The sequence below is a fragment of the Esox lucius genome, chromosome 21, assembly GCF_011004845.1.
Source record: "Esox lucius isolate fEsoLuc1 chromosome 21, fEsoLuc1.pri, whole genome shotgun sequence".
NCBI classification, from domain to species: Eukaryota; Metazoa; Chordata; class Actinopteri; order Esociformes; family Esocidae; genus Esox; species Esox lucius.
Window position 1 is genome coordinate 26,103,200 of NC_047589.1, and position 22,223 is coordinate 26,125,422.

At 42.8% G+C, this 22,223-nt stretch overlaps 2 protein-coding genes across 7 annotated transcripts; one reads left to right on the forward strand and one right to left on the reverse strand.

Annotated features, from left to right (window-relative positions):
* Nucleotides 1-151: 151 nt before the first annotated feature.
* On the reverse strand, nt 152-17,171 carry lipib (lipase, member Ib). Of its 5 annotated transcripts, none has more exons than XM_010890092.3 (11): nt 17,092-17,171; nt 5,334-5,436; nt 4,743-5,025; nt 4,503-4,611; nt 4,286-4,387; nt 4,107-4,196; nt 3,864-4,031; nt 3,658-3,747; nt 2,053-2,161; nt 1,098-1,271; nt 152-719 (listed from the first exon to the last, which is right to left on the reverse strand). In XM_010890092.3, the coding sequence occupies exons 3-11, from the start codon at nt 4,998-5,000 to the stop codon at nt 635-637; spliced, it is 1,185 nt and encodes a 394-aa protein (XP_010888394.1). In that variant the 5' UTR covers nt 5,001-5,025; nt 5,334-5,436; nt 17,092-17,171; the 3' UTR covers nt 152-634. The 5 variants fall into 5 exon arrangements, with proteins under 5 accessions (XP_010888394.1, XP_019897139.1, XP_010888391.1 ...); XM_020041580.2 differs by having other exon boundaries at nt 5,334-5,439; nt 17,092-17,155; XM_010890089.3 differs by lacking the exon at nt 17,092-17,171 and adding an exon at nt 6,516-7,769.
* Nucleotides 14,412-22,195, forward strand: si:ch73-264p11.1 (uncharacterized protein LOC100000923 homolog). Of its 2 annotated transcripts, none has more exons than XM_013139617.4 (4): nt 14,412-14,902; nt 21,486-21,549; nt 21,761-21,929; nt 22,104-22,195. In XM_013139617.4, the coding sequence occupies exons 1-4, from the start codon at nt 14,829-14,831 to the stop codon at nt 22,139-22,141; spliced, it is 345 nt and encodes a 114-aa protein (XP_012995071.2). In that variant the 5' UTR covers nt 14,412-14,828; the 3' UTR covers nt 22,142-22,195. The 2 variants fall into 2 exon arrangements, with proteins under 2 accessions (XP_012995071.2, XP_010888389.1); XM_010890087.5 differs by lacking the exon at nt 14,412-14,902 and adding an exon at nt 17,353-17,693.
* Nucleotides 22,196-22,223: the final 28 nt, after the last annotated feature.

The window sequence follows — 22,223 nt, forward strand, 5'->3', positions numbered from 1 at the left end:
CACAGGCTGACCTTTAACCACATGAGAGCAGATGCGTTATGAGATAAGACTCCAGACAGCAGATCTCAGTGAAACTCAGTGTATTTATTGCAAACAATGAAAATAGAAATACAAAGTCCATAACAAAAATAACCTTACAGCACAGAACTGTGATTGGATTTTTTATTTTTTTTCATAAAATCATCTACACTTATTAAAATGTAATTATACAAAACAAATGGGCAAGGTACTGACATACTCTGGAGCTACACAGAAGAGTTGGTACAGCTTATGATTGGTTATAGCAGGTCGTCAATGACCTTTGTGTTAAATTGCTAAAATGTTTCAGCAACGTCAACCTCCTTTATAAGGCACAGAGTGATTGGGCAGTGAAAAGAGAGGGCGATGGAAGGAGAAAGAACGACAGGGAAGTAGAGAGCCCCCACCACAACCCCTGTGTTGTTATCAGTAATCTGTGGTTCACCGAGGCTAACGAACAAAGTCAGTGTCAAGGGACTAGATGGGCTCCGCCTAGTTGCTAGTGTGTACGCCAGAGCCTGTGACTGCCGACCTTGTAGAGACGGAAAGTGTTATCTGCTTGCCAATCGTGGGACTGCAGTGTGTCTCTGTGAGGGGAGCGCCAACAGCTGGTGGCTTAGAGGCGAGAGTCACAGGGCAGCGGACGGAACGCCACCTCGATGTTCTCCTCCAAGATGATGTCATAGCGACACATCAATGGCCTGGGGTGAGCAGAGAAAGGGAGAGTTGGAGAGAGAGGGGAGCAGGGGTGGGGGGGGGAGTATGGTGCAGGCAGAAAAAGTGTGCGTGTTTGTTTTTATATCCTTGTGAGGACAAAATGTCCCCATAAGTATAGTAAAACCTGAATAGCATGCCTCGTGGGGAAATGTTTGAGGGCCCCATGAGGCAAAAGTAAAGTTCCAGCTCAGGGTTTAGGTTTAGGGTCAAACTTGCAATACATTTTAGAGTTAGATTTGGGGGTTCTTTAAGGTCCAGGCATTGTTGGTTAATTTTAGGGTTAAGGTTAGGCATAAATGTTACTTTATTGAGGTTGGGGGGGGGGGGGGGGTCTGTGTGTGTGTGCGTGCGTGGTCTGTCACCTGTCAGGTTCCTCCAGGGGGGTGAGGCGGATGTGGAGCAGTCTGATTTTGTAGCGTGGGCCGATGACGTTGCCAGTAGCGATGCGGAGGGATATCTTCTGGATGGGCTGCAGGTCCTCATCAAACTGGATCAGTAGACGGGTGGAGGTGTACTGCTCAAACCTTATCAACCTACTGGAGAGGAGGCATAGGGAGGGGGAGAGGAGAGGGAGGAGAAGAGGAGAGGGAGGAGAAGAGGAGAGGGAGAGACAGAGGGAGGGGAAGAGGAGAGGGAGGTGAGGGAGAGACAGAGGGAGGGGAAAAGTGGAGAGAGGAGAAGAGGAGAGGGAGAGAGAGTGAGGGGAAGAGGAGAGGGAGGAGAAGAGGAGAGGGAGAGACAGAGGGAGGGGAAGAGGAGAGGGAGGAGAAGAGGAGAGGGAGAGACAGGGAGTGGAAGAGGGGAGAGACAGAGGGAGAGACAGGGGGACGGGAAGAGGAGAGGGAGGAGAGGAGAGGGAGAGGGAGGTCAGAATCCCCATTATTTGCTATGTACATTTACACACCCCTGTCGTCACGGCAGCCCTGGCCGCTGCGCTGGGCAACATTAAGACACATAACAGACTAAATGTACAAAAGTGCATATACATTATATCCCCCTCAGTGGCTTGTTCATGCAATAGGCTGAGATACGAGCACTGAATTCATAAGGCACACATTTACAGTCGATCACAGGACCAGTCTCCTGATGCAGGGAAATAAAACGTTTGAGTGCCATACAGAGCAGCTAATTCCCGTACAGGAGTCGGAGAGGATGAAACGACAACTATTTGGTTACTGTTAAACCTGGGCTTATATTTAGTTTAAGCATTAGGGTGTGGTCACAGAGGTCAGGGCTAGGGTTGTGTTTAGGGTATGAGCGGCGTGGCCTGTTTTCCGTTCTACTACGATTGTCACTGTGGGAGGGCAAGAGACTCACCGGTCTGCACACGCCTCAGTGAAGTTCTTGCCACTGTGTAGTCTCAGGATGACAACTCCCCAGCGCAAGTACTGGTTCCATGTTACCATGTCAACCCTGTAGCTGACCTCTACACACACACATACACAGGTTTAAATGCACATACACACGCTGGTTTAAATACACACGCGCGCGCACTCGCACACAAGTACAAATATACACACACAATATCTTGAACTAACTGCTATCGAGCCATTAGTACACAGCACATGTCAATCACCAGTTGATTTTGTTTAATCATTGCTTAAAATGTATGTTTAAGCATTATAGCTTCATTGAGTAAATTACACTACTGTTCAAAGGTTCAGGGTCACTAAGAAGTTTCCTTGTTTTCGAAAGAAAAGCAAATTTTTTGTCCATTAAAATAGCATCAAATACTGGCCTAGGCAGAGTTTCTTCTCTGTCCACTGTCTGTGTGCTTTTGCCCATCTTGATCTTTTCATTTTATAGACCAGTCTGAGATATGTCTTCTTTGAAACTCTGCCTAGAAGGCCAGCATCCTGGAGTCTCCTCCTAACTGTGGATGCTGAGGCTGGTGTTTTGTGGGTACTGTTCAATGAAGCTGCCAGGTGAGGACCTGTGAGGCGTCTGTTCCTCCAACTAGAAACTCTTAAGTATTTGTCCTCTCACACCTCTTTCTATTCTGGTTTGAGACAGTTTGTGCTGTTCTGTGAAGTGAGAAGTACACAACGTTGCATGAAATCTTCAGTTTCTCTGCAATTTCTCACACAGAATAGCCTTAATTTCTCAGAACAAGAACAGACTGACGGTTTCTGAAGCAGGTTTTTTGTTTCTGGACATTTTGAAACTGTAACTGAACCCACAAACACTGATGCTGAAGATACTGAACTAGTCTAAAGAAGGCCGGTTGTCAGCAGTGCTAACATAAGCCCCAATTGGTTTTCTAATGATCAATTAGCCTTTTAAAATGATTTACTTGGACGAGCAAACACAGCGCGCCGTTGGAACACAGGAGTGATGGTTGCTGATCCGTGGCGTTGTTGGGCATGGGAGTTCGGGGCTATAGCCCTGGATATCAAATTCACCCCAAAAAAATTCTAATAAAAAAAGAGCCACTGATCAATTCATCTATAATTACGATCGAGCATTATGATAATGTTTGTGTATAGGACGCTAGCATGCGCCTCAGCATTTTCTTCTAGCATGTACATTCAGAACACTGTACTTCCTGTTCCAGGTGGGGGAGACTGAGCCCTGAACGTAATGTGATCAAACAAATGCCTCTGTGGCTGATAATGGGACCCTGTACGCCTGTGAAGATATTCCAACAATCAGCCAAATCCAGCTACAACAGTCATTCAAGACATTAACGATGTCTACACTGTATTTCTGAACAATTTGATGTCATGTTAATAGACAAGAAAGTTGCTTTTCTTTTGGAAAAGAAAAGACATTTCTATGTAACCCCAATTTTCTGAACGGTGGGTTAAATGTAACTGTTACCAGGTGTACTTTCCCCGCCTAGTTACAGTACCTCATTGTAAATGCTTCAACTGTCAATTCCAGCTTGAATGTCTAGAATGCATTTAGGAGTGTGTGACTTGCTTTTATAGGGCAGTGTGGCAGTTGTGGTGAAGTAGGCCTTGGTCTGACCCAATCGCAACAGCGTATCCCTCCACTTGCTGACATCATAACCTGTGGAGAGGAGTGGGGTCCATAAGGCAGCCAGACTACTAGCATGAATTGATTTGATGACAGGCATTGTCACCCTCTACAGATGCCGTGTTGGCCAATGGGAGTGCTGTCCTCACCTAGTACAGGGCAGGAGGCGGGCTTAAAGGCTTCACACTGTAGGCACCGCCCATCCAGGAAGTCGCTGTACGAGGAGCAGGGGTAGGCCGTGATGTTGCAGGTGCGATTAAGAGCACATAGATACAGGAAGACGGAGCGCTGGTGGTCGCACACAAAGTATGACTTCCCTGTGAAAGACAAGGACCATTAACATTTACAGTGTGATTTTAGTGTTTGTGTGTGTGTGTGTGTGTGTTTCTCACCAGAAAAGATGGTCTTTGGGCAGCCTGGCTGGTCAAAACCTCCGTTGGCATAATAGTCAATATGGCCATGTTGGCCTTGGAGACCAAAGGCTACACAAAAAAAACATAGGAAGATGTTAAAATGACAGATAAGATGACTTGGAATCAGAAAACAAACACACACTCACAAACACACTCACAGTTCATGTCCGTGTGTAGCACATCTACAAACATGGCATCTGAAGGGTCCAGTCTTTCCTCAGGAGTTGCTCCAGTGAACATGGGTCCTGCTGGGTCCAGACCTGGAGGACAGTACGTTACTGAGTGAGTGAATCAATGAATACATCATGAAATACACTGAATGGATGAATGAGTCAATTAACCAACCACACGGCAGGTTCTCAGTTACACACTCGCCTGTGATACGTCCAATCTTGCCCTTCAGGTTGGCTCCTACGAACCCGGCCAAATGAGCTCCCAGACTCACCCCGATCATGTGGATTGAACTTAAAGATGCTCCTTCTGCCTATACACACACACACACACACACACACACATACACACCCACACACATTGACCCAAGACCGACTAATAGAAGTGAATATTCACAGCTATTGAGCTACACTCCGCAATCCTCCCCATCCCGGTTCCACACACCTGCATGTTGAGTATGAATCCGGTGAGGTTGCTGGCGGCCTGCCGCGTGTTGGCCACGGCGGTGAAGTAGTTCAGGTTAGCGGCTCCCCTGTTCCAGTCCACCACCAGGACGTTCATGTCCTGCTGCTCCGACAGCAGCTGGACGATGTGGTCTACCCAGACTGGAGGAGCCCCGGTGGGCCGGTAGCCGTGGATGACGAAGGCCGTGGGCAGGGAGAGGTTGAGGAGAGGCTGGGAAGACAGCTGGTGGTGATTCATTTGTCTGCCGCAATGCAGGTTGGCCCTTGTTTGGCGAACGGAAAAAGAGGAATACATTATTTAAAATGTGCCGTTACTTCGCCACGACCCAGGGACACAAATTCACATCCACGGACACCGCATGTTTACTTTTCCTCACAGGTTAATGTGGGGACTAGAAAAATTATTGCCTATTGTCCCTGTCCCCTGAACCTCACCTTAACCCAAACCTGAACCTTAGCCCAATAACGTAAATGTTACACCTAAATTTAACGCCTAACAGATCCCTGATTGGTCTCCGCATCCATAGTTGGACCAGGATCACACACACACACACACACACACCTAACTTACTTGGTGTAGAGCAGGAGCTTGACGTTCAGGGTGGTCCCAAGGAAGCATTCATGGAAGTCCAGGTCAGTAAAGTCATCACACTGCTCATCAACACCACTCTGACCTGCTGGGAGAAACAGAGGCGGGGCTTATACTGTGAGTGTTTACATGCTTTACTGTCCTGGTCGAGAATGGTAAAACACACACACACATATACACACACACACACCGTATAAGCACACCTGCTAATTTAAAATTCATATATCAAAGTTACTTTATTTGACCGACTGTGTTGTTTAACGGCGGAGACGTGCATTCCTACAACATGCACTTTGTGTTTGTGATCAATACAACTTGAAAGGTTTGATTACCTTATTAACTCAAACCTACATTTACAAATTATTTGGATCTATTTTCTGTCTCTTGCTATTCTCCCTTTTACCAATGAACTTTACTAAGTCAAGCGATTAAATCCACATTGCAGTAATTACACAGCAACTCTTTTTCCAATGGTCAAATTAGCACCCAGTGCTAATATTCCATTAAACAAAAATATGAATGTGACATGTAAAGTGTTGGTCCCAAGTTTGTTGAGCTGTAAAAAAAGATCCCAGAAAAGCTCTGTAGGCACAAATAATTATTTTTTTTATATTGACAAATCTCCTTATACGAACCCAGAAATGTAACTCAGTGACATCTTTGTATGAATCTTTGAATTTGTTGAATGTTGTGACAGTATAGACCAGGCCCTCTGTAGAATGAGTTTGAAAGGCTTGCGTTCAGTGTCATGACTGACTGCTCATGTGGGGATGACCTGTGCTCAGTAATTAGCATCTGCCCTCAATTGGATCATGCTGCTATAAAAAAACAGCTCATCCTGTCACAGCTTCCTGGCGCTTCACGACGTTTCAGTCTGTTCTTTTAGCTCTGCCATGCTTTTTCACTCAAGCACAGGTCGCACACTAACTCCTTGACAAAGAGATATTTAGGGAGGCGGAACATGCATTCCAGTTTATTTGCAGCACATTATTGTGTACACAGAAGCCAATAGTCTCAAAACAGAAGTGAGATGGGTTCCCTGTCCTTATTTCTTTTCTCCCATGTCCTGTCTTACACATAGTACACAAGCAGGACAGGGAGGCTGTCAAAGCACAACACACACACCTCTCACACACCACAGAAGACAAATAAAAGGAGCCTTACCTTTGCAGGGCCTGAGGAAGGCCACCAAACCTATGAGAGGCCAGAGTAACATCCTCACAAGTAAGAGAAGGGAGGACAGACAAGGGTTGAGGAGAGGTAGACCGGGAAGAGTGAGCTTTGTCTCTGAGGAAAGCCTGCAAGCTCTTAGTATAACAGAGAGGAGGGAGGGCGGGAGCAGGGGATGGCAGAAGTCAATCTCACTGACGGTGATGAAAGTAGAGAGAGAGAGAGAGAGAGAGAGAGAGGTTCTATCTACTCACTAGGTGACTAAGCGGTGTTGGACCACTTAGAGTTATACACACTACGGACACCACTGAACACACCGCTGACATCCACCGAAAACACAGCTGATGTCCACCGAACACACCGCTGACGTCCACTAAACACACCGCTGACGTCCACTGAACACACCGCTGACGTCCACTGAACACACCGCTGACGTCCACTGAACACACCGCTGACGTCCACTGAACACACCGCTAACGTCCACTAAACACACCGCTGACGTCCACTAAACACACCGCTGACGTCCACTAAACACACCGCTGACGTCCACTGAACACACCGCTGACGTCCACTAAACACACCGCTGACGTCCACTAAACACACCGCTGACGTCCACCTCTCTGGACCTCAAACACTGCTGGCCTCCACCTCACTGCACATCAAACACCGCTGGCCTCCACCTCACTGCACATCAAACACCGCTGGCCTCCACCTCACTGCACATCAAACACCGCTGGCCTCCACCTCACTGCACATCAAACACCGCTGACCTCCACCTCACTGCACATCAAACACCGCTGGCCTCCACCTCACTGCACATCAAACACTGCTGACCTCCACCTCTCTGGACGTCAAACACCGCTGACCTCCACCTCGCTGGACCCCAAACACATGCAACCTGCACCTCTGTACAGCATGACACCGATCTGAAACCCTCCAACCTAAGTGCAGCGGAGGATAGATGGAGAGGGAGATGGAAGGAGGGACAGACGGAGGGAGAAGTAAATGTGAGTATAGAAGAGTTTCCGTGACCCCGATCACTGCTCTGTGTGCTCACAACAACTCCCTGCTCTCGATTCGTCTTAAACATGTGAGGACCAGGCGGGAGTGTCCTCTGTGGGACAGACGTGTTCTGACTGGATCCATACCCTATGGAGCTCCTCCTCAACAGGGTTATTAATAGCCTCAGAGCTGTGGTCACCGCGACCAGCCCCGCCCTGCCCTGCCCAGAACCGCCTCGATTCACCGACTACACAGGATTTAATGAGCGGCGGGGGACTTTAAATACATGCCATTTCCAAGCAGAAGTACAGGGCAGAAGTATCAGAAGCAACCAGTCAGGAACTGTCCCAACTTAACAGGCTTCAGCGAATGTATACTTGGAAATTCTCTCTATATCAGGACCTTGTTTTACAAGGAGCATGTGCGTTGAGAAGTGTGTTCACATAAAGAAAGCTAGAATCCAACTGCAACTGTTTTTATCCAGTGGTTAAGAGGTTTTTAATAGCCAACACACACTCACCCATAAACATTCATTTCCAACCTATGTCAAAATGATGACTACTGGAATACTACAACAGGGTCAAAGTCCGAAGACTAGAGTGCCCTAGGATGGTCCAGCAGTTTAAGGACGCTGTGCACATGTACTGCACATGCACTATGCGTGTACTGCTGCAGCTTGGGTTAAAATGTGGTCAACTGCTCTTCAAAACAAGAAACCAGGCAAGCCTAGTTCAGCTGGCCCGCAATAGAAAGACTTGCCATTTCGAGATTCGAACCCGAGTCCGTGAAAAGCTCTGTCATTAACCACTAGACCACAGAGCTGTACATTTGCTGGCTGTCAGTATAGACAACAGTTTTCTGTATATCCTCAACAAATCCTCTTTTGCTACTGGCTGTTTTAATAGTTAATTGGCCATTCGTGAATGACATTGATACAGTTAAACGGACTAGTTTCTTACTAAGTTTACCTCCACCACAAATAGCGTCTATGTACGCCTTTTGCCACTGGCCGTTTTAACAGTATTAGCCAGTACTATGCTTTACCGGTATCTACTAACTTACTGGAATAGTCATAAGAATTGAGCAATCGCTAGCGAGTCTGCCAAAACTATTTCATTTCATGGAATAAGAAGGTATTTTTTTCTTTCATGGCAAAGCAAGGTACTTTTTTCTTTCATTCGTGAATGACATTTATACAATAACTATCAATACAGGCGACGATAACTAACTTTTTCATTAAGTGAAAAGAGAGACTGGCGGAATCTACCAGAAATAATAAATACATTTCGTTGCATTCAATAGATTCGACCTTAAGTATTCCACATGAAAGGTACTGTAACCACTACGCCACGGCATTACACGTTTCCGCAGTCACTGGACTCATTTGAGGATTGTATTAAACAGACTAACGTTTCTTACTAAATTTACCTCCACCCTAGCGTCTATGTTGCTTTTGCCACTGGCCGTTTTAACAGTTCATTAGCCAGTAATAGGCTTACTAATATCTACTAACTTCATAGGAATAATCATAAGAATTGAGCACTTGCTAGTGAGACTGAAGATGAACTATTCCATGCCAGAAACAGTCCAAAAATAACCGTAAACTGTTTTATTTCAGTAATACTATAACGTAGATATTAACGGTTTTAACTAGCGAAGTTTTCGTCTATATGGAATAATTCGTAATGAGTATATCGCTTCGCCTGCGAGGAGATACGAATTCGGGACCTATAGTTCACAAGTCCGCTTTTCTAATCACTATGCTGTTTAACAGTAGTCGGTCACTCACTCAGTCAGTAAGAGACATTCTCTCTTATAGCCGGCTCAGCTTACGCGGTCAGGTTAAAAAACACATCTTTCAATCTTTCAAGCCCAATAAATATATTTAGAAGTGAGAAGGTAATTTGAATAGCTCAGTGGTCCATGTGTTTTTCTAGGTGATTCACAATCAGGTCCAGAATATTCTCCAGCAGTGGATCCGGACTGAGGAGCCAGGTCCAAGTGATCTTCTAGGAGATTCTACAGACAAGGAGTCACGGACAGGTTACTTTGTTCAACCCTCCAAATTTAGATGGTAATCCTGAAGCTACTCTCCGTCTGGACCGTCCTGGGGCCACAGTGTGTGTCTGTCTTGAGTCATGCACTTCAAAAAACTCAAAGAACCATTGAAAACCTTTGTTTTCATTATCTATTTTTAAATTAGAAAAGAAACAGCAATGGCATTGAAAAAATTATTGATACTAATTTATAGCACAGCCTGTGGCCAAAATAACGGCGATGGATTGCTTCCTTTAAAAATGAATGATCCTCCATACTGGCAGTTTAGCCCACTCTGAACAAACTTCCACAATTCTGTCACATTGCAGAAACCCTCCCAACTGCTGTTTTCTTATGTTTTCACAGGTTTCCAATAAGATTTGAATTGAAACTCCTCAGAACCGTCTAGCTTTTGTTTTGAACCATTCCTGGGTGCTTTTTGGATGATGGAGACCCAGGAAGCTGACACTGGTTTGTCATTTTGTGATGAAATTGCAAGGATGCCAATACCTTTATGGGCATTTTAATATTTTCAAATGCATACCTCAAAATACATTTTCAATGGAGCGTCTGTATGCACTGTCAACTTGGGCTGCGACATTTACCCTTCCAAGTAAGCCCAATTTCAAATCGCTTTACTTCAAGTTTCTCCTCCAAATTAAGGGTTTCAAACCAGTGTTTAATTTTCTCAAGTTATCTGGTGTTTGTGAAGCTAATAAGCTAGCTAAGACAATCTACCCTTCACGCTCTTCTTGCCGACTAATGTTGGCGCCATACAAACAGACAGCCAATCAGGTCTGAAATACGAAATGACACTGTCGTGGGGCTACCGGCTGTCAGCCCCACTTGGCATCAAATTTGTGTGATCTACATTGATCACACTAACATTCTGAGCATGTGTATTAATATTTTCACACATACAATGTACATTGCATTGTGAGAGAGGGGCTAGCCCCACATTCACGCTTAGCCTATGGCCTACTACTGTAAACTCGAATCGGCAGAACGCAGTCTGAAGCAGCAAGGCAGGGACCAATGAACATGAAATAAAATCCTAACACAAACGATATGCAATTTAGAAAGATGGTATATTCATAGATGATAAATTATTAATAACAATTTTGTTGCAGTTCTTTATGTTGACAAAAGGTGGGGCTGTGCCCCATCTGCCCCATAATGACCAGTCACCTCTTGTGAGGGGGAAACATTTACCACATCCCTAGGTAATGACTTATGCATGCATGGCTGCAATCGGAGCTGGCTTAGTGTTCTTAACTGATGATGTAACTGCTGAATGCAGCTGCAGAAAGAAATCTCAAATGTAGCTGTAGCAAAGTTTTGCCTTCTCACATAAAACCAAAAGCATCTAAACTTTGCAGACAGCACCTCATCGTGCCGCAGAAGGACGCACCGCCGTTTATAATGAGGCGCTTTTTCGTGGCCAAGAAGTGGTGCTTTCTTTGTCTGATCTGACCCAGTTGCGCATGCCTCACAATTGAAGGCAAAAATGTCCCGAAAAACAAGTAGGAACTGAGTTATGCCAACCACTGCATGAAAAGGATATGCGAGTAAGTGCCAAATGTGACTATATGGTTTTTCATCTGTCGGTTATGGAAACTTCCGTCACAGCCCTGCCATTAACAAATGGACAAGCGCAGACAGTTGACTGCTAAGCAACAAACGCACACATATAACACTTAAGAAGAGAAGCTGCAAGTTTGAGAGGAAGTGGAATGAAAGGTGTGATGCTAAACGGAACAGTCTACTCATTTTCTGTGGACAACTATCAGAAAGGCCAAACGTCTATAAATAACGATTACTCCGCAATGAAGGCACAAACACACCCACCTTGTTAAGGCCCACGGTAAAATCCTACACACCAACTGTTAACTATTATCGTTTGCTTACACAGATTTTGCCCTACTCTAATCCTGAGTGCAACGTCCGTGTCATGCAATCACGCACCTCCCCCTGCAGAGCATTTCCTCATCTTCTAGTAAAATGAGGTGTGGGACAATTTACTCTATTAAACAACTGAATTTTTGGCTCTTATCTCATATCTTTCTTGATGGCATGGAAGAGGATAGAGGATGCAACAGTATGTCCCAGAATGCAATGTGTGTGCATTCACATAACTAATGAGACCTAATAATTCGAGACCTCTAATTAAAGAAATTTTAATGTGGTGCAATTTCATTGGATTTAGAAGTGGTTCCAACCGTGTCATTGGGAATGCCCTACATTGAATTTAACTCATGATTTGAGCAAAGCAGAAAAAGAGAAAATCTGCATTTGTCTCCTGAAGGAGACTTACTAGACCAAAGCATTCAGCATGAAGACCCACTGGGGGAAGTTGCTCAATTTATTTAAAACCACTGAGGAAGTGGTGCATTTTAGGCTACTGAGAATTTGTGACCCACAATTTATTACTTCATGTTCTACTCTTTATTGCAAGAAAAAGTATTGGAATTGAAGATGTTGTGAGAGACCATGTTGCTTACTAAAACACATCCAACCGGCTTGTGCCATGCCTCTCCCTTCTGTAACCTGTGGTGGTAATTCCATCGATCAGAACTTTTAAAGGAGTAAGGACAGAGACAAAATTCTCTTGGCACAATTAATCGTTTATTTTTTAAATAGAGAGACGCGTCAAACGCTTACAGAATAATCATCTAAGGAGTCTTTGAAGTAGATACATGAACAGTCCATATTTATTACAGTTAAAAGGGGTGTGGTAAGTTGTTGCCCAGCTGACCTAACTCAATAGAACACATTCCCTTTGTTCTATTACTACCTAGGTTTCACACAAGGGGCAGGCTGTCCTCCCCCACATGGGCAACCTCTTGAACTCTAGGAGAAGACCCACATCATTTGAATAAACAATAGATACAACTCTGATGGGTTATACAGGTTTACGAGCCACAGGGGGAGCAGAAAAACACGAGCCCGGCGCAATGGAAAAATGTCACACGGTCTTATGAGTCATCTCACACCCTAGGTTCTACACCTGGGTGGGTTTATGTTTGGACAAAGCAGGCTTTATGTTTATGTAATTTCAGAGTGGTTTTGAACATCACGGTGGCATCCTTATGTGGCCTCCCTAGTCACCTGATCTGAACATCACTGAACCCAATTACCCTTTATGGGACGTTCCGGAATGCAGATTGCGAAGTCGATTTTCACCTCCTTCATTCCTCAAAGGCTCTGAAAGAATTGTGTAATAACTAGCAGCGAATGGGTAGTAGTATTAAATATTATAGATATGGCAGGTATGGCAATTTATATACATAATATACATAAAGTAAACTAGCAGCAATTTAGGAGGAGTAGGATTGGGAAAATGCACAATATGGGCAGAATTATTGAATATTTTAGATACATATGAGTGTAAAATGCTTAAGAACGGTACATGCAAAGGAATATTCTAATGATCATTAAATGTACCTGAAAGGACATCAGCACATCTGGAATGTTCATGTGTGATCAGTATGATCACGGATCGTTGTTGTTGGTTGGGGAGACTTATGGGAAAAAACTCTTTGTGAGTCTGGAGGTCCCACTCCACACAGCTCAGGGCTTGCGTTTGGAGCTGCAGCTGTTCTGAAGACATATGTCCTTATTTGGTCCTTTATATTAGTAAAATCACGTTTCCAAAAAAGTTGGGGTGTTGTATAAAATGTAAATGAAAACAGAATGCAATGATGTGCAAATATTTTTAAATAGCACATTTTAAATAGCACAAAGACAACATATCAAATGTTGAATCTGAGATATTTTATTGTTTCTTGAAAAATATATGCCCTCTTTGAACAATGTTTCTCAACGTAAAATTGCAAGGGGTTTGGGGATCTCACCATTTACAGTACATTGTTTAATTGAAAGATTCAGAGAATCTGGAGAAATCTCTGTATGCAAGAGATACGTCCGAAAACCAATATTAGTGGAAATCACTGCATGGGCTCAGGAAAACTTCCGAAAACCACTGTCTGTGAACACAGTAGACAGTGCGTCACTACATCCACAAATGCAAGTTAAAACTACCATGGAAAGAAGAAACCATATATAAATAAGATCCAGAAACGCCACCGCCTTCTCTGGGCCCAAGGTCATATAAGATGGACTGAGGCAAAGTGCAAATCTGTCCTGCGGTCTTACGCATCAAAATGGTCAAAAACTATAATTGGGAATCATGGACGCTGTGTCCTCTGGACTAAAGAGGAGAGGGACCATCCATCTTGTTATCAGCACACAGTTCAAAAGCCAACATCCCTGATGGTATGGGGGTGCATTAGTGAACATGGCATGGGTGACTGGCACATCTGTGAAGGCAGTATAAATGCTGAACAATATATACAGGTTTTGGAGCAACATATGCTGCCATCCAGACGTCTTTTTCAGGGAAGGCCTTGGTTATTTCAGCAAGACAAAGCCAAACCACATTCTGCACATATTACAACAGCATGGCTTTGTAGTAAAAGAGTCTGAGTGTCTGAGTGACTGGCCTGCCTGCAGTCAAGACCGATCTCCCATTGAAAATATTTGTCGCATTATCAAATGAAAAATACAACAAAGGAGCCCCCAAACTGTTGAGCAGCTGAAATCTATTATTAAGCAAAAATAGGAATACATTTCACATTTTACTTTCAAAACTACAGCAGTTGGTCTCCTCAGTTTCCAAACACTGACAGAGTATTGCTGAAAAAAGAGGTGATGCAACACAGTTGTAAAAATAATGTGTTGCTGGCATCAAATTCAAAATGTGCATTTATTCTTCCAAAAACAATGACATTTCTCAGTTTCAACATTTGATATGTGGTATTTGTAACATTTTTACTTAAATACAGGGATAGATAATTTGCGCATCATTGCATTCAGGTTTTATTTTACGCAACGTCCTACTTTTTTGGAAGCGGGGTTGTATATTGTTAAGTGTTTCCGTTATTTTGTCCACGCCCTGTAGATCACGGATAGGCAACTCTGGTCCTGAAGGGCTGAAACGGCCATTCTCTCCTATTTAGAGGCTATTTGATTAACAGGACACTGGGTGAGCGCAACCCAATTTGCCTACAACACCTGATGCAGGTTAAATCTTGTGTTAATAGACTGTTAAAATGCTGAGGGGTTCTACACAGATCAATAGGCACAATAGTATCTGGTAAAACCCTCATAAGATCCCTGAGTAGGGCTATTGTGGTTTTGTCTGGTTAGAAAAGATGTGTCCTCTTAATCTTGGTTATTTCACAAGATTAAATTGCAATTCCACCTGACATGCAGCTGGTTGTTCACCAGCTGTTTCTTACCAGCTACAATCCCTATCCAGGATTCATGCACTCCACTGATTAGTAAGTGATAAAGATCAATTATTATGCACCATTGATACACAGCATCAAACAAAACAAAATATAGACTGATATTTAAAACAAATGTATTAGTAAATTGGCAAAATCTGGTAACCTGAACTTGAGCACACTCCAGAATGAGAGCTAAAAGATAGCCTGATCAGAATTTACAGCAACAAATGCTGGGAACCAAATTTAATATATCCTGTGCAAGTGAATTCTGAGCATTCCTTGCGTGATATGCATTAAGACAGCAAATAATTGGCCATAGAATAGATTATTTCGATCACTCAGAATAATTAATTTTGTAAAGCTTTAATTTGTCCACACAGTCAGTCATTAATAAAGCAAAGTTAACCTTCCTATAGCATTCTTACTGGATGTATTCTTCATGTTTTTTATAGTAAGTCCATAGCATTTCGTGTGCTTTTTTTCACATATGGGAGAAAAGAGCCGTCTGGGACGTCTGGGATAGGCTACTTTAATTGAACAAGCCTTGTTAACGCATACATTTTGATGAACATGGTTGTGTCAGTTCCTGCACTTATTTTATTCCAAGTCAAGTGCTGTTAATTTACCTGCTTATACAGAAAATCAACTTAGACCCAGGCCTCTTTCAGAGCTGAGCTGTGTATTACCACAATTAAAGATGTACAAAAATAGAAAAATAAAACACACACATAAAAAAAAATCATAATTCACAATAAAGGGTTCTTTAATCATATATTTTCCAACAACGGCTTTACTCCTGACAAATTAGTATGGGGTGGTTTCCCGGACACATTAAACCTGTATTCCAGCACAAAATGTATGTAGATTTTCCATTGTGCGTGGTTTTTATTCTAGGTCAAAGCTAAACCTGAGACTGGGAAACTGTGTAGCCTACATTGATTATTTAAAAAAGGGACTGTTGTGTGTGAGTACAGTATATGCCTAGATATTAGCAAACATTGCTTGAATTCAAATTAGGAAAAAGATTATTATGAAAACGTTTTTTAACATATATATTGAAACGACACAAAAAAATCCCCATTAACTATAGGCTATGGTTGATAGCCTACATGTTGTAATTGCAGTGCACACCCAGTCATAACAAGCGCCCACATTCACATCTCACTGTCGTGGAAACTTTCTCAAGCATGATTAATGCACAGATTTGTGCTTACACATGATACATAGTGTATGAGCTATCAGCCTCTTTCCAGTCAGTTTAAAAGGGCAAGACATCCGTAAACAACAAGTTTACATGAAAATTATGTGAGATGTAGGATGCATATAAACAGGGGTGACTGGTCATTAGGGGCAGGTGGGGCACAGCCCCACCTTTTGTCAACAGAAAGAACTGCAACAAAATTTTTATTTTTATTTCTCAAAGATTACTTCCTATAATTTATTATCTATGAATATCTTCCTAAATTGCATATCATTTGTGTTAGGATTTTATTTCATGTTCATTGGTCCCTGCCTTGGTACTTCAGACTGCGTTCTGCTGATTCAAGTTTGCAGTAGTAGGCCATGGGCTAAGCGTTAATGTGGCGTTAAAAGTGCTTTGGGGAGCTACGCTGTTTGTTGATGTGTTAAATATACACATCAGTAGCAAGAGGGAGTTTTGTAGCCTTAACGGAAGTCTATGTATCCAATATTTTTAAATGGTTTGGGCCCCACCATTCTTTTACATATAAAAACGCCACTGCATAAATATGGTAGGCTACTCTTATGCAGCAAGTTATTTGTAGTTGAATAGGATACACAGGCACACGCACAGAAGTGTGTTACCAAGAGGATTACAATTTGAAGCTAACCAAATCAATTCCCGAGGCAATCTGCGAACATCCCCCCTATTTCTCAGGTAATTTCCCACCACGGGATGCCTGAGAAATTGTGTAATTTGACATTTCCAGACCCTTACGTTAAGTTGTTTAGAACTATCATTAGTCACAGATTATACTTTTTTTACTTTCAGATTCCTAAAGGCTACATTGTCTTTTAAAAGTGGGATTTTCTTTGCATTGTGACTTAAATGCTGTGATTACCTATACTCCAACTTTATCACTTGCAAAAAACGAAATTGCACTTGCTGTTGAGCGTGTGCCTAACCTTAAACTTAGCCAACAACAATATGTTTTCATACCGGTGTACAATAGGCTATAGAATACTTTATAAGTGGAAGTGGAATGTAGCGGATACGTTACCTCGAGTTTACGATCAGGGCTAATTTTATAACTCATGTCAAGACTAGGACTAAAGCACACGAACACACGCACGATTTCCTGTAATACTTTGGCCCGCGGCTAATGAGTTCACTTTGTTGACAGCCGTCAAGTAGTTCTGTTCTCCTCAGCGCTGCAGTGAGCAATCTGTCGATGAATCTCTATTCTTACTCCGGATGATGGATAGATTTGTTGATTAACTCCTCTCAGGGATTGAATGCTTTCTGCCGGAAGTACCAGCCAATGGGAGGCTCTCAATCTACGAACAAGTAAAGGACTGAGGAGACGACAAAAAATAGGTACAGCGAGACGGGGAAGAGAAGAGTTGGGTATCAACATAAGCGCTTGTGACAACTGCCGATGTGAAAGAGGCTTTGTAAAAAAAAACAATTTGTTGACCAGTGGTCTGATACAGAGTTGTGGCCCCGTGGTAGGGTAGTCACCATGGCATCGTATCTTAAAGTGTACCACGGGGCCATCAGTAAGACGGAGTGTGAGGAGATTTTGGGTAAGAAGGGGAAGGATGGAGCCTACCTCATCAGAAACAGCGAAACCATCGCAGGAGCCATGTGTCTGTGTGTGTAGTGAGTATACATAGTTTATTTCTTTTATTAAGGACGTTAAATGAACACGTACTTTTTAGCCTACAAAATTGATAGCTTTAAAAAAAAAAATAGCGTGGTTTGGAACTTAAGTCAACGATGAAAATCAGTGGGATGCTCAATGGAGAAAGCATGGTTTGGAACCGTTCCAAATAGCTGGAACCCATTACTTACAAAAATCCAGTGTGGAGGACCAAATAGCCTTTGAAGTTACATTTTGGTAAAATACAAATTACACAAAAGCGTTGGTCAGGGTTTGTGGATGTGACGATACCATCGTCTGTTGAAACGAAAATACCTAAATTGAAACTAAATATTTTGTGTATTTCTGGGCTTTTCCGCGAGACCTGAAGCTGCTGTGATATATGTATTTGAAGGCTACTACATCAGACATGACAGCTGAATTTTGTTGGTGTTACACAGCAGATGTATTAACCGAGTTCTAAGACGTAGGTTAAAGTGGATTGTTTCTGATCAGAGCCATATTCACTTTCAGTGAGTGTGTGGGGAACTGGGCCGTCTCGAGAGAAGCAACACTCTCACTTGAGGTTTTGTTGAGGCACAGTTATTAGAGAATACATTTTCTTTTATAAAGGTACACTGCTCCTAGTTGTACCCACGTATCGACAAGTTATAATACACGACATAGCGAAGTGGGGCGAAACAAGCATCGGATGGAAGAGCTCAACTTGATGGGAAGCGAATAAATTCGTTAGTTTTATAATGGACATTCATTTTCGCCCGTCAAAAAAAAAAAAATTCCAGGACAACGGTAAATTTGGGTTCTTGATCAGGTGAAGGCGGACTACAATCCACACTTTTCAACATATAAATCAAATATATTTGTTTTACTTTTTCGTTTATCCAGATATATTTTTTTATTGTGTTTAGAACCTTAAAAATTCAATAGCGTTTGTGAAAAGTGTGCCATGAGAACTTAAATTGACTCGGGAGATGATGGGCTACAATCTAGGGCTTTACGTTTTTTAGATTTTTTTTTAGTTTAGCCTTAGAGCCGTAGATTGTAGCCCATCATCCAAATAATAACTCGACTTGTCTCATTGTCGTCTTCCCTAACCAAACGAGACCGGAATAGTACTAGCTATTGTGGTTTAGGATGGGGAGGATACTATAGGCCCTTGCCATTGTCAAAAGCGAGTATACGGAGATAACAAGTCAATGCAAACTGATAGAAAGTTTAATTTGGGAGTATCTCAGGCACTCGGATACGTTTTGAAGAAACATATTCTTTGGAACTTTAACTTAAAACATTAACTGCATATGTATTCGGGTCATGTTGCTTGTATGTATGTTTATAGAAACTTCTGTAAATGTCTTATTGCCCCTTAAATGCAAATCCCCGATGATCGCTGATTATCATAAGCATTTTTAAGTGTGTCCTACAAAAATTTTAAACCTAGAAAATTGAGCATAAACTAGAAAAACTGATATAGTAGCTAGTATGGGGTTCCCTTGGGTCTACAAGTGATACGATACATCCAATTGGCAATACTTTCCTCAGTTTTTGATTAATAATGAAGATAAGGGGCTAATTAATTAACTTGTTCAGAAGATACTCTTCCCTCCACCATTAATTAGCTTTTCAGTGATCCTCTCACTATATTTGTGTTGTCCTGTTGTGTTAAAAAAAAAAAGAAGAAGACTATTATTTATTCCTCACAACAAAACAAATGTGAAAGTATAGTCTCAAGTATTAAAAGAGTAATTGTGTACCCAGGCAATTACTTTAGAAACAGTTTTGTCTGGATTTAAATAAGTTGTGTACAATCAAATAAATAGTGCAATTAGTAATCCTTTGCTGTGAGTTTTTGTTTCTTGGCCTGAAGGTTATAAAAAACAACAGCGTTGTCTTTTTTCCTTCCTTAATAAAACTGCGAACTGCAGTGACAATAGTGTGTTGTACTGGATTGTAATGATTCAGGACGCTTCACACGTATATTTCAGAAGACAGGGCTCTAAGTTTACTTAAAGTAAAAACCAAAGCATACAAAAAGGCACTAGGTAACTATTAGGTCAGGACTCACAACGGCAATGGTTAAACCAGAAACAAAGATTTGACCAAGCATTCTGGTAGTGGTGCGTATAAATAGACAAGGGGTGATTATAAATTGCGAACGTGCGCCCCATAAACAGGCGACATGGAATGGGAAACCTAGAAACAGGCACTGTGGATGTTGTGGGTGAATATAGGCTTCTGACAGAATGTAGTACTTTGGGGTACATTTTTAGAAGTATTGCAAATGTTTATGCAGATTATCAAGATGAAATATCAAAACCATACAAGAGAATACTCTTTCTTGGCTATTCAAATCTATCTATAGAGCAAAACTAAGAGCGAGAGAATAATTAGGTTGTAACACTATTTATTACTTGCTCTAAATATGTTACATATTGCAAGTAGCCTATAGAATGGCTCCCATTCATTTTTACTTACACAGTTTGTGACATTTGTAAAAACACAACTAACAACTTCAGCCCTTAACTCTGTGAACGTAGCGCACAAAGATAATGTACACTGCTCAGAATATGAAGGGAACACGTCACGTCTCATCACAGTACAACACCAAGTCAGTGTAACGTCAGGGATCTCCATCTGACCAGTTAGGAAGCACAAGCGATTGTGAATCGATGTCACCTGTTTTGGTGTAATTGAATGTGCTCCATGAGGGTGGTTGTGGGCCCGACGTCCTCTAGTGGGACCCGTGCCCACGGCCCAGAGCCGTGCCTCTTGATTGGGATTCAGTGGAAAAACAGCACAATTGGCGCCCCGTTATCTTCACCGATGAGAGCAGGTTCACACTGAGCACATGTGGCAGACGTGAAAAGGTCCGGAGACGCCGTGGTGAACATTATGCTGCCCGCAACATCATCCAGCACGACCGGTTGGATGGTGGGTCAGCGAGAGTCTGGGGAGGCATTTCATTGGAGGGGTCGCACAGACCCTCCACGTGCTAGCCAACGGTACCCTGAATGCTGTTAGGTACCCGGGATGAAATCCTCAGACCCGTCGTCAGACCTTACGCTGGTGCAGTGGGCTCTGGGTTCCTCCTTGAACATGAAAATGCCCGGCCTCATGTGGCCAGAGTGTGTAGGCAGGACACATCAGGAGCGTGCCCAGACGTTGTCAGGATTGCATGCAGGCACATGGGGGCCATATGCACACTACTGAGTCACATTATGAGTTGCCGTGATGAAATTCACGCAAGTTGGTACAGCCTATGATTTCAAATGTTTACTTAGATTTTCAGTGTGAGTTTGAATCCAGGCCTCAATCAGTTGATGATGTTGCTTTCCATTGACCGTTGTTCACCTCATTTTGTTCTCAACTAATAACACAATGTCAAGTAAAGATTTTGTTCTTTACTATATTTCGTTCATCGAGACCCAATGTGCGATTTAAGTGTCCTTTCATTTTTTTGAGCAGTATACATTATGTCTGGTTTAGATAAAACAAGTGTTTTTTTAACCTCTGGCAGTTTATCCCATACCATAAGTGTTTATCGCATACCATAAGTGTTTATCGCATACCATTTCAGGTTATTCACTGGACTGCTGAAATGTCAATAAAACTAGAAAAATTGGTTTTGAAAAACTTTTGAAAACCACACACATACACACACCCAGGCACACACACAGTCCAAATCACCCTCACATTCTACAAGTTGCTAATACATGAAGCACCTTTAAATCAGGAAATCTAGGCTTTTCGATCCTGTTCTCTTCTTCTGACCTGTGTTTTGTGTTTTCATGCAGTAAAGAGAAGATCGTGTACACTTACAGGATCCACCAGAGCCACAATGGAAACTACACCCTGCAGGTGAACCAAATTGTGTTTGTGTAAAGGTCATAGCGCTTAGCTGGCTTCAGTCGAGACATCTGCCCCACAAGCAGAGCATCCTCCCTCTTTTTGGCGCCCCTACCGTATTTGCCAGGCGGAGGCTAGTTCTTGAGTGGAGCAAATAAGGAGGAGCTGATGTGTACATTCCAGAAACATTCACGTGGGTTTCTAATGGTCTGTCTGTGTGTAGACCTCTTCTGGCGTTGAGGAGAAGTTCTTCAAGACCCTAGAGGAGCTGATACGCCACTATAAGCGCCGACGGCAGGGACTGGCTCAGCATCTACGCCACGGAATCAAGAGGAAGACGCAGCTACAACTCCCTGCACCCTGCGACACAGATGATGTGCCTGATTATGAAAGTATGTGACAGACTGTCCGTGATTTAGTCTGACCACATCAGACATTTCCAGAACCGTATTTTCCTTAGTTAGCCCCTTAGCTATCTGTGTTCTTATCTCAGTTTTCCGACTGAAATGTTGCCTAGTTTTAGTAAGATGCTCCAAGTCTCCGTTCTCTGTCTTTCTTTTCTCCAGATGTGGAATCAGACTATGTTGTCGTCCTGCCCTCGTGATCATCAAACAACAGTGCTGACCTACCCTCCTGATCCTCAGACTATGGTTTTGTCCTGACCACCTGATCCTCAGACTATGGTG